Source organism: Dreissena polymorpha, chromosome 14 (assembly GCF_020536995.1).
Source record: "Dreissena polymorpha isolate Duluth1 chromosome 14, UMN_Dpol_1.0, whole genome shotgun sequence".
Classification (NCBI taxonomy): Eukaryota; Metazoa; Mollusca; class Bivalvia; order Myida; family Dreissenidae; genus Dreissena; species Dreissena polymorpha.
Genome location: NC_068368.1, coordinates 20244757 through 20258023, shown reverse-complemented (window position 1 = coordinate 20258023; position 13267 = coordinate 20244757). Strand labels below are relative to the sequence as shown.

General features: G+C 40.3%; 1 protein-coding gene across 2 annotated transcripts in view; it reads right to left on the bottom strand.

The window, feature by feature from the left end:
- Positions 1 to 12010, bottom strand: part of LOC127856854 (uncharacterized) — a 39970-nt gene extending 27960 nt beyond the window's left edge. Inside the window, exons 1-5 of one of the 2 annotated variants that reach the window (XM_052393006.1) lie at positions 11825 to 12010; positions 8790 to 8860; positions 7696 to 7846; positions 6898 to 6993; positions 283 to 4791 (exon numbers count right to left, since the gene is read on the bottom strand). In XM_052393006.1, the coding sequence (XP_052248966.1) occupies positions 283 to 4791; positions 6898 to 6993; positions 7696 to 7846; positions 8790 to 8843 (4810 nt within the window). In that variant the 5' untranslated portion in view covers positions 8844 to 8860; positions 11825 to 12010. Of the gene's footprint in view, positions 1 to 282; positions 4792 to 6897; positions 6994 to 7695; positions 7847 to 8789; positions 8861 to 11659; positions 11706 to 11824 lie in introns of those variants that run through there. The other variant, XM_052393007.1, reaches the window with a different exon arrangement.
- Between the last annotated feature and the right edge of the window lie 1257 nt (positions 12011 to 13267).

Genomic DNA, 13267 nt, shown 5'->3' with positions numbered 1-13267 from the left:
AAGCAGTATTCTTACTTTTTATATTTAACTCCATTTTATGTCAACAAGCAGTCCCAGAAAGTTTGGTGAAGATTTAAGGACAACTGTACAACTTACAGAGCAAAGCTACTGATAATGAATGTGCTGATCACCTATCTGCATGGTTGTTCCCCTCATACAATATCAAGAGACGGGCGTATGAAAATCATTAAATATTAATATACCATAATGTGTATGTGAATAATATAATCATCAAGAAAAACATTAAAATGTTTAAAACTGTAGTATGTAAGTTGAACTTACCTGGACACACGCATTTGACTGACTGACTACTAAGTGCGTTCTTGTTTTTTGACTGTGACACCATCTGCTTGTAGAGACCAGTCCAGTTATGGCCAGATGACACCTCAGGATGGCTTGTCTTTAGGTGCTGTTCAATACTGGGGACATTGCAAAACATTCTCTCACATTGCGAGCACTGCAGGACCTGTTTGATGTTCACGCTGCCTGGTTTTGAAGCAACACGTAGATGTTCCAACACGGGGTGTACAGTCTGGCTGCGGGGTCTGTCAGGGTGGGAGAGGCTCCCATGCAGGACCACACCCTGCCTGCTGGTGCAGCACACCGCGCACGAAGGGCACCTGAAGAGAGCCGACTCGACACCACTGGCCTCCTGTACACTCAACACACCACACACCAGCGGGCTGGGGGCCTTCAGTGGGGTCCTTGGGTGCACCTGGTCAATGTGACTATCAACTAACCTCGGCCACACTGACCTGTATGAACAATGAGGACATCCAAACATATTCACAAACTCATCATCATGTGCCATCTTTCTCACTTTGTACTGGACTTTCCGTTTTCTGTGGCTCTGTTTAAAATGCTGCATCAGTGCTTGCAGAGAGTGGAAACCTTCAATGCACTGCTTGCAAATGTATATGAAGTTATGACCCTTTCCGATAATAATCTTCTTTAGGACATCCTTGCTTGTGAACCTATCTGGATGCCATTTATCCTTGCCATGTTCCTCTATCAAGTGATTCAACACAACTTTCTGTTTGTCACATTCAAAGCTACACAAGGGACAGTAATACAGTAAATTGTTATAACTGCCAACTAATCCAGTCTCTTTTGCAACAACACTAGGCATTTTTTGTTCTATAGGTTGTTTAGAAGACATTAAAATGCTTTTATGTGCAGGCACATGAGGATGCTTCCTCAGCACATGTCTTTTCACACAGTTCCTGTATTTACTCTTAAAGTTACAAGTTGAACAGGAAAACAATTTTCCCGACTGAATTCCATATACGTCATTTTCAGAATTGAAACAAGTCTGGTTGAGCCTGAAGTGCTGGACCTTGTTAGGGTGACACCGGCTCACGTGGCGTGCTATGCTGGTAGCGTACTGAGACTCCATGGAGCAGTAGGGACACTTCAAGGCCCCTTCGTTCTCCTCAATGTCCACTGCGAGCTTGATCTCCTCTACATGCAGGCTAGGTTGTGAGGCGTGCTGTACTTGTGAATGCAGCTGCACGGCCTCCCGGCTCACAAACTTGTCCAGGCAGTAGGGGCAGGCGTATTCCGCCTCCCTGATCTCCGGCTCTGCAGCCAGAGTATCCACACTGATACCCACGGCCTCGGGATGTTTCCTCCCTACATGTCGATACACTACAGACCGCCATGAACTCTTAAGCGGACAGAAAGGACACATGTACTTCACTTCAATGTCCTCCACCTTTGGTGTATCTATGATGTAAATATTTCTCACCTTCTCTTGGCTGTCAAGGTCTTCAAATGGGTGCTGCTTTTCCATGTGAACATGCAGTGATTCAACATTCAGCCCTATGACCGAACACAGTGAACATTTATAAACCGTTGGTACTGACAAAAACTCATCCAACATCTTGTTTGATCTCTTTTTACTGTCTTTTGTTGAAAATTCATCATGACTCAAAAGATGTGTCATCACACATTTCCTGTTCTTAAATATATTCTTACACAACGGGCACTGGTGTTGTTTAGAATTTTGAAGTCGTGTCAGTTTGACGAGCAACTTGAACTTTGACGGATGTTTCTGCTGCACATGTTGGTTCCTTGCTAGAGACGTTTTAAAGTTCTTCTGACTGCAATATGGGCACTCATGCTGCATGTAGAGCCCGTACCTGTCAGAGACAAGCTCCACCTGAACTATGTCATCATCTTCCTCCAGCTCATGCTCATCACCTTCCTCTTCATCAAGCACACTTTCAAAGTCATCATCCCCGTCACTGCCATCAAAGATGTGTGAGTCATCTATTACTTGATCTTCAATCTCCTCCTTTACAGTTACATTCTCCGGCATGTGCTCCCCTGTTTTCGGATGATTCATATTAATATGGAATGCTAATGCAGCCGCTCTTCTGGCTTTAAAATCACAGTACGGGCAGGAATTACTTTCAACAGCAGCCTCCAATTTCATTTTCTCCACATAAGCATCTATTTGGTTTTCATATTGAGGAGTATTTTTTGATTTCCCCCTCTTTTTACGTTTCTTTTCCACAGCAGTTTTGTGGGGGTTCTCATTTGACATGTTTGTCACATCATTTAACATGTCCTCCACATTATCTTTCAAATGGAGCTGGTCTTCGCTTATGTTTTTAAAATGAGTCAACTGGTCAAGATTTGTGTTCTCAGATTGTTGCTGATGCCCTTCTGTTGTGTTCTTATATTCTGAAAGCTGATCTTCATTTGTGTTCTGAGATTGTGGTGGCTTGTCTTCTTTCGTGTTCTTTTTCGAAAATATGGTTTTCTTTATTTTTCTTCCAGGGGAACAAGCCATATTTGCTTCTGAGACTTCTTGTTCTTTTCCAACTTCAAGAGAATGATCAGATATACCAAACAAATCTGCAGAGCTTGAAAAAGAATCCACTCTCACAGGCATATCAGTTCTCGTCTTTTTCACAACCTCTTCATCTACTTCCATATCGGCTTCCAACCATTTTGGCAGCTTTCGCTTGCGTGCAGACTTCCTGAGCAAGGCGTCGTCCTGTGATGGCCGCTTCGCGCCGGGGTGCCCAATCTGCATGTGCTTCACTAGCGAGTCAACCTTGGCGAACACAAGTTCACAGAAGAAACAGTAGAAACCAGATACAATCTTCTGCCCTTGACTACCGATCATGGACAGCTGCAGATTGTCGGTGTGATCCTGTTCAATATGGTGCTCGAGAGTTTTCAGTTGAGAAAACAACATTTCACAGTATGGACAATCATAGGTGGTCATTGACACATTGCTACCGGAAACTGCTGCCATAGTTACTGACTTCATGACATTTTTCACAAAATTTCCTTTATGACATTTTTTGTCATGATCAATTAGTTTACTGAAGAATGGAAATTTTTGCTTGCATACTGAACACAGGAAGTTCACGAGTATGTTTCCATGAAGGACAACGTGTTGTAACAAGGACTGAATATCACTGAACATGATTGGACACTTTAAGCACTTCACTTTCACTATTGCCTCTGGTACCTGAGTAGTTGGCTTTGCAATGCTGTCAACAGGATTAATTTTATTATGTTCATTTTCATCTGCTGCAACAATTGGCTCTTCAGGGCCAGTGCTAGTTATACTGCTCACAGCATTGTTGAAACTTGTATCTGGGTCGCCATCAGTTTTCAGGCAATCTATGAATATTGTGCTTGGTTCTGATGTATGATTGGGCTCTTCATCTGTAATTTCAGACTCAAATACTATAGCCTCTTCTTCATTTCCGTCTGGTAAGTCATTCAAAAATGGCAAACCTAATAGTTTTCGTTTATCGTTAATAATCGACTTGAGATTATCCTGTAACTGCAGATTTGGAAGATTCGAAGAATTTTGAACTTTTGTCACCCTGAAGGAAGCAACCTTTATACTTTTTAGTTCAGCTGCTGAGAAAATATTGTTATGAGCTTTAGACGTCAAATGCCGGGTCATGTTCGAAGGAAGCTGAGTCGTGTACTCACAAAATGGACATCTAAATATACAACTGAAGCTTACAAATTTCTCTTGAGCCGGTCTTTTGTCCAAGACTTTAATATTCAATTTCGATGAGTCCACAGTTTCTGGTGATACCCTTGGAATCTCCATCTTGTTCACATCTATCCCAACACACTTGAGGGCATGTTTCCTGGAGATGTGCTTGCGGACACTGCATGCATACCTTGTGACCAGGCTGCAATACGGACACTTGAAGTAGCAGCCCTTTTTGCTGGCTGACCCCATGGCCGGGTCGTGGGCCTCTATCATGTGCTTCTTCAGACTTCGAGGCCAGTTGAACGTTTTTGGGCACAGCGGACAGGCAAATTTAGTATCGTTATCGAAGTCCACCCCGAGCAGCTTTTCGATATCATCATCGCCCAAGTTATGGACGGCTCTTAGGTGCTTTGGTAGAGACGACTTGCGTGGAAACAACATCTCACAGAGAGGACAAATGGCCTGTCCTTTCGTTTCTGTCTTCCCCTGCGTGTCATGGACTCCGCTCACTTGAGTGTCCCCGGCGCCATCATGTTCTTTCCACTCTTCCATCCTGACAAGTTCTACAGCAATCGGCCCACTGTGCTGTGGGTGACAGGTGTTCAAATGCTCTAATAGAGAATTCTGCCACTTGACAGAAAACAACCTGGAGCAGTAAGGGCATTTAAGAAAGCCTCCTTCTACGTCGTCCGCTACATCAACATTGTCGGCCCCCTGACTGTCTAACACAGCAATAGTGGCAGCCCCAACATTGTCATCAGTTTCACTGAAGTCTTTAATGTTTGCATTATGTGCAGACTGCAGGTGCTCCTTGTAATCTGAAAGTATAATCAACCAGACCTGGTCACACTTAAGGCTAATACCACAGGAGCAACATGTTATATGTAGAATGTAGTAACAATGAAAAATTGTACCCTAGGTCTTTAAATCCGTTAGGCCTAGTGATATACAGGAAGAGTGTATAGAATAAATAACGTTAAGGAAATTGAAGTTGAAAAAGTTGTACATCTTTAGTAATGTTTAACGTAGGAAATAACAATCGTGCATTCACAAATTCATAGCATCCCTAACAATCTAAGTAAGTGTGAATGTTGAAAAGCGTAAGAGAACTTCCTCTGACAAATCTTTACTGCAGAAATTCCATGGCGATTCTATTAAACTAGTAAACCTCTCATCACTAGTTAAAGTAGGGGGGTGGGGGCATATTTGTCTTAAGTGAAAGAATTTAAAATAACAAGAGGGCCTAAAAGGCCCAAAGTCGCTCACCTGAGATAACAAGATATTATTGGGACAAATCTTCTGACCAAATTTAATGAAGATCGGAAAATAAATGTGGCCTCTAGAGTGTTAACAAGGTTTTACTATAGCAATATGAGGAAAAATGCCCCGCCCCCTGGCAGCCATATTTTTCAACCACCCGGCATCATTTTCCAACTCATCCAATATATTATTGGGATGAATCTTCTGACCAAGTTTCATAAAGATTGGATAATAAATGTGGCCTCTAGAGTGTTAACAAGATTTTACTTTAGCCATATATAGCCATATAAGGAAAAATTCCCCGCCCTTTGGCAGCCATGTTTTTCAAGCAAAGGTTACCATTTTTGTTCTCATCCAAGATATAATTGAAAGAAATCTTCTGAGCAAGTTTCATGAAGATCGGAAAATAAATGTGGCCTCTAGAGTGTTAACAAGGTTTTACAATAGCCATATAAGGAAAAATGCCCCGCCCCCTGCCAGCCATGTTTTTGAACAAACTGGCATCATTTTCAACCTCGTCCAAGATATTATTGGGATGAATCTACTGACCAAGTTTCATGAAGATCAGACAATAAATGTGGCCTCTAGAGTGTTAACAAGATTTTACTATAGCCATATAAGGAACAAGAGCACTGCATAACAGGTGCCTCGCTCCGCTGCGAAAGCTTGTCACATTTTTTTTTCATTTTTTTTCAGGTCACAGTGACCTTGACCTTTGACCTAGTGACCCACAACGGGTGTGGCATGTAGAACTCATCAAGATGCATCTACATATGAAGTTTCAAAGTTGAAGGTGGAAGAACTTAGATTTTAGAGCCAATGTAAAGGTTTTAGCACGACGCTGGCGGACGGCAGACATCGGACGACGAGCAGGCTATGACAACACCTCGGGTTTTCTCCGAAAACAGCCTCGCTAAAAATGCCCCGCTCCTTGGCAGCCATGTTTTTCAAGCAAACGTCACCATTTTCGAACTCATCCAAGATATCAATGAGACCAATCTTCAGACCAAATTTCATGAAGATTGGACCAAAAATGTGACTTCTAGAGTGTTCACATGTTTTCACTATATACATATAGAGAAAACTGCCCCGCCCCCTGGCGGCCATGTTTTTTCACGATCTGAACCAGTTTCGAACTCGTCCGAGATATTAATGAAACCAATGTTTTGACCAAGTTTCATGATGATTGGGCAAAAATTGTGACTTCCAGAGTGTTCACAAGGTTTCTCTATAGCCATATAAGGAATACTACCCCGCCCCCTGGCCTTTATAAACGGACCGGAACCATTTATGAAATCAACCAACATATCATTTAGACAAACATTTTGACAAAATTACATGAAGATTAGGCATAAAATGTGACTTCTACAGTGTTCACAAGGTTTTTCTTTTTTTTGACCTAGTGACCTAGTTTTTGACCCAGCATGACCCAGTTTCAAACTTAGTCGAGGTATCCATGGGACAAATGTTATGACCAAGTTTCATGAAGATTGGACAATAAATGTGGCCTCTAGAGTGTTCACAAGGCAAAATGTTGACGCCGCACGACGGACAAAAGGCGATCACAAAAGCTCACCATGAGCACGTTGTGCTCAGGTGAACTAAAAACAACCGCCTAAATCTGCTAGTGAACATCTTTGACAACTTCATTCTTCAGTACGTACCTTCAAAGCTGCTGAGGACTTGAGAACAAAGATGACAGACCAGTCCCTGTGCCTTGACAGTTGAACCCTCAACCTGGTCAGCATTCATGTCCGGGGCTGAAATGATGCCATATCTCCATGCAATAGTGCTAAATATGCACAATTAAGTTGTGAATACGTTTCAACCATGAGCTGTAGAACAAATTGGTTCATTTAAATTCAAGAATTTCATTGACAATTTCATCTCATTTAAAACCATTCATTAGCAAAAGCAATTAAACATAAAATTGTTAAATGCCAATTGCAACTGTATAAGGTCTTACAATAAATCTAGATAAATATTAAGTAGCTGGTCACCATGACATAGAAAATGTGTATTTTTATGAACTGTGTGTCACAATTGGGAATCAGACAGGCCAAAATATATTCATGGTCTTGTTCCATAGATGCCAAAAACATTTTGTTCAATAAATGAACAACATATAAATTGTACCATATACATAAGATCCTTTTTGATAAATGAGTCTGTTCTGGGAAAACTGAACTGCATGCATTTTAGTAAAGTATCTTTCCATATTTACTTTTGCAGCCCACACAGGCAAATCAGAGACCACACTTTCTGCCTACAATGGATTTTAAAATGGAAAATTCCACAAAAGCAAGAAAACAAAGCAGCCTGCACAGGCTAATCTGGGGGAAACTTAATGCACGTGTATTAAGCACAGCTTTCCCAGAACAAGGCTCATATAATGTTCATGTTGCGTGAAAACTTTCAAAACACGCAAACCCCATACTTATTGTGACAAATTTACTCCCTACCAATCTCCAGGACTCCCAGCTGCTGCAGCGTGTGAAGCTGGTCCCCTGGCAGGCCCTGTAGCTGCTCCCCATCAGTAACCATGGTAACCTGCTGACCCTCAATGGCCTCCCCCACACCATCCACCAGGGTGTATGTGATCCCATCTAGGCCCTACATATCAAGGTATAAATCAGAACTAAGAATGATTAGGGTCAAAAGATTCTTAGACTACTGTCTAAAAATAAAGAATTTTCATAAAAAGTTTATGACATGACCCATGTCATTTTATGTTATTAATGACATGAACTCGGCTTAATTACTGTAAAGATAAATATCTGATTAAGTATCGCAAAGAATGAGTCATTAATGTTTGTTTCTACACTGATAATGCAATTTGAGTCATAAATGTTTCTCTCTATTGTGTTTACAGGTTTTTTCTAAGATTAGACCTGTTTATCTGTTTTTAATAAACATGACCCTTATTGAAAACTGCCGATATTTGTTAAGTGAAACATTCTGACCAAGTTTCATCAAGATTGGATGACAAATGTGGCCTCTAGAGTGGTGACAAGGTACAATGTCATGTCGCACACCTTATCCTGCACTGTGCCATATATAGGGTGATCGTAAAAGCTCACCTTGAGCATTGCTGTTGATTTTATCATTTATCATGGAAGAAACAGTTACTCCACAAACTTATGAAATTTAATTCTGATACAATTCTGACAGACTGATAAAGTGACAGATACTGGGTGACTTCAATACATGTATGTCTCTTCTTATACTTTGTTTAAAGGGGTACAATAACAATTATGCATGAACCAGAACAAGATTTGATGGATCACTGTTGGATTAAAACCACACCCACACTCAGAAATAAGCTAAGTACTAGGTAAGTAAGTTTACAGGATTATTTACTTGTTTTTTTTTAACACAAGCGAATCAAATCAATTAGGGCTTATCTTGTGACTAAAATATTATGAATCAAATCATTTTTTAATATTGTCCATTCTCTTAAAGTAAATTAATCAAAATGCTTCTATTTCACTACAACAACAACCAGAAAACATTCTGAAAATTATGCTGGAAAGAACAAGTGCAATAGAGTCATCACCTCTTGTTGGACAATGTAGACAACATTTCCCTCAGAGTCATGTAGGCCTTCCATGACTATTGTTGCAGAATCTGAAAGAAAGTGAATGTATTTAACTCATTTAACTACATGTTAGAGCGGAAAAAGACATGGTAATCTTTCTTTAACAGACACATCATGAATTGCCTTCTGTGTCAAACATCTGGCAATTTGATACTTGCCTTACAAAAACACTTGAGTCGCGTTCTGAGAAAACTGGGCATAATGCATGTGCGTAAAGTGACGTCCCAGATTACCGGTAGCCTGTGCAGTCCACACAGGCTAATCAGGGACAACACTTTCACCCTTAACTGGATTAGCATTTAGAAGAGACTTCTTTTTAAAACAAAAAATACCATAAAAGCAGAAAGTGTCGTCCCTGATTAGCCTGTGCGGACTGCACAGGCAAATCTTGGACGACACTTTACGCACATGCATTTATCTCCTGCTGATGCTGCTGAAGAATATTTGGTTGACACTTGGAATAGAGAGCCATTGGCCCTAAAGCGCTCACCAGAGACCCAAAGGAATAAACTATTCTGAGAAGGCGGAGTACAGAAGAACAGAAGCACTTTAAGAAACATAAAATTTACTTTCTATGCAAATAATCATGAGAGTTTTGAGATAAAAATTTCGAACACAGAACGAAACTAGAAATGGCGCGGCAGAGGCCGACACGTATCCCCACGCCGCATGTTTGACCCAGGGGCTCCCCAAGGTTGGTAATTGGGCCATGCATAATTGACCGTATTGTCATTATAGAAGTTCAGTATCAATTAGAAGTGAATCAGTGTAGCAAGGAAGAAATTATAGTAAAAGGCAATTTTGGGAGGGTGTGGTCTATGTGGGCGGGGCGCCCCAGGGTTGGTAATGGGGCCATGCATAGTTGAGATTTACCGTATTGTCATAAAAGAGGTTCAATATCAATTTGAAGTAAATTGGTGTAGAAATGAAGAAGTTAATGTAAAATAACCTACAAAAATAAGTGAAAATCTCTGATCCAGCCCCACCCCAACTCCCATAACTTTTGACCCAGGGGTCAGATCAAAATTCCGAATAGTGCAGGGTCGCACATATGCTCATAGCTACCATGTGTGTAAGTTTCAAGGTTCTAATGCTAATACTAATAGTGTAGGAGGAGATAGTGGCCAGGACGAACCAACAACCGGACAGACGGAGGAGATAACCACAGTATCCCCTTTCAAAAGGGGTGGGGATAATTATTATCATTTTATCTATGGGAGACAACTCCACATGCACAACTCAGTAAGCCAGTTGCTAGTTGCCTCTCCTGCAAAATAGGCTGTCTGTACAAAGTTTAATAGATCATCATCATCTTCATCATCATCAATAACAACTTTAACAGCACACCATCATAATACCTCTTTAATGGTTGTAATAATCTTCTCAAAGAAGCAACTTCAGCACTTGTTAAAAGGCTGCCAAAATTACGGTATATGCTAAAATAACACACCCTGGCGCATCCATATTATTCAACAGACAGGGACCAATTTTCATGTACAAAGCATCCCATTTTGACTCCCATTGAAGCACTAACAGTCATTATCCCCGTTATCCCCACGCTTTTTGAAAAGCGTGGGGATATTGTGGTTATTTCCGCCGTATGTCCGTCCATCCTGGCCACTATCTCCTCCTATACTATAAGCACTAGAACCTTGAAACTTACACACATGGTAGCTATGAGCATATGTGCGACCCTGCACTATTTGGAATTTTGATATGACCCCTGGGTCAAAAGTTATGAGGGTTGGGGTGGCACCTGGTCAGAGATTTTCACTCATTTTTATGCCCCCGGTATGGTGATTTGGCCATAACTTTTGCAATATTGAAGATAGCAAATTTTGCATGCATGTGTATCTCATGGAGCTGCACATTTAGAGTAGTGAAAGTTCAAGGTCATCCTTCAAGGTCAAAGGTAAAAAAACAACCCAAGGGAAGTAATAAGCTTTAAAAGGAGGTAAGTAATGAACCTGCCAAATGATATACACAAATTTAATAAATCAAAGCGGAGCAGGAGGGGGCATTGTGTTTGTTCATCCTTCAAGGTCAAAGGTAAAAAAAACAAATCCAAGGGAAGTAATAAGCTTTTAAGGTAAGCAAGTAATGAACCTGCCAAATGATATTTTTTTTATAAATAAATCAAAGCGGTGCAGGAGGGGGCATTGTGTTTCTGACAAACACATCTCTTGTTTTATGTTATTTTACACTAACTTCTTCATCTCTACACGGATTCACTTCCCAGTTATACTGAACATCTCTTATGACAATACGGTCAATCTCAACTATGCATGGCCCCATAACCAACCCTGGGGTGCCTTCTGGGTCAAACATGCGGCGTGGGGATACGCGTTGGCCTCTGCTGCGCCATTTCTAGTTATCATTATGTGTGTTTAGGTGTAAATAATATGAGTCATGTTCTGAGAAAACTGGGCATAACGCATGTGCCTAAAGTGTTGTCCCAGATAAGCCTCTGCAGTCCGCACAGGCTAATCAGGGACGACACTTTACACTTATATGGTATTTTAAGTTTAAAGGAATTCCCTACTGAAAATCAAGTTTAGGCGGAAAATGTCGTCCCTGATTAGCCTTTGTGGACTTCACAGGCTTATCTGGTACGACACTTTACCCACATGCATTATCTTAGCCCAGTTTTCTCAGAACACGACTCAATATAGTGGTGTGTAACCGATAGTGTCGACATCGACAAAATAACATCTATAGAAGATAGTGATAAACACGTAACCAGAACTTGAATTTTGTTATTGGTGGGTTAAGGAATTAGCACAAATGAACAAATATTATAATCTGAAAAAAATCGTTTTATAGCATACTCGACTTGGAAGTCAAACAAATCCGCCATCTTGATTCGTATCATCAAACCGAACAAACTTCCAAATCGATCTATTAAATCGATTAACATTCGTTATATAGAATCTGTATTATACACTAAGTACATAGTAAATGAAGGTTAATTAATAACTGCGTACTCGGCTTACCATAATAAACAACATCTTAAAGCAAAGTTTCAGTTAATGAACCGCCATTTCGCTTCAGGAACGCTGAAATCTTCTGAAACCGAATTACCACAACTGGAAACAAGTCAATAAAGGCTACACAGCACTGAATCAATTCTAACACTTTACTTGAGATGTAAAATGTGAAACTTTTTCAAGCAATCATGTTTATATACTGTTATGAAACTCATAATGGTATTCTTTTCTTGATCTGCGTGCGATGGAAGTATTGATTTATACTAAGAAATCACTGTAATGTTGTATGCAGACTACAGCGGGAAACTTGCAAAAAGGCGGGTTACAATCTACTAACAGCATCCATAAAAACATGTTAACTTTGATAAATGAAAAATCTATAAATGTTTATTGATATATCTTTAAACATGTCATTGAAGTTCTTTCTTCATTATTGAAAAATATGTATTTTACTTCCGCAATGCATTCAGCATTTATTGTCTTTAAGAAAACGTATGGTTATGGGGGTCTCTACATGCACAATGTTTATTTGGTACTCTCCCGCCAAAGGCGTAGCGATATACAATAGGCGTTGTCCATCCGTCGGTTTATCACAAAACTATTCAGGGCTAAATCTTATAAACTATATAAGATATCAACATGAAACTTCATGGGTGTCTGTATAGATTTTAATGAGGAGTAGTGCCATGCACAACCACCATAACCCTGCACTTTCTTATAAGAGAGTTGTTGCCATTTGTTTTTTGTTTTTTTTTAGCTCACATGAGCACAACCTGCTCATGGTGGGCTTTTGTCCGTTGTGCGGTATCAACATTTTGCCTTGTGAACACGCTAAAGGCCACATTTATTGTCCGATCTTCATGAAACTTGGCCAGAACATTTGTCCCATTGATACCTCGGCTGAGTTGGAAACTGGGTCATGCTGGGTCAAAAACCAGGTAATTAGGTAAAAAAAACAGGTCATTTCTTTTTATCTCAGGTGAGAGACATTGGGCCTTTCAGGCCCTCTTGAATAATGTAACTTTTCAGGGCAGTATCTAAGATACCATACAAGGCTTCAATATGAAACTTCATGGGTGTATTGTAGTCCATATAAACGTACTCCCAGAGCCTTTGATGATTTTTGCTTTGGCGGCTCTGGGACCTCGGCAACCCTTTGGGTTAAAAAGCTGAGAGTTGAATTATTGCAAAAAGGGTGTATTGATATCAAAGAGAAATTCCATGCTTAAGATCGGTTATAAACCTTCACTTTTTTACCCTTAATTATTATTTCCATTTCTTTTTGTATGATGTAACTTTGCAGGGCAATTTCTCAGTTAAGATAAACGATTTGAACATGAAACTTCATGGGTGTATTGAAATCAATGGGAAGAAGTGCCAAGCACAAGAAACATAACCCAACCCTTTCTTAAATAAGAGTTATTGGCTTTTGTTTTTGTATGATGTAAT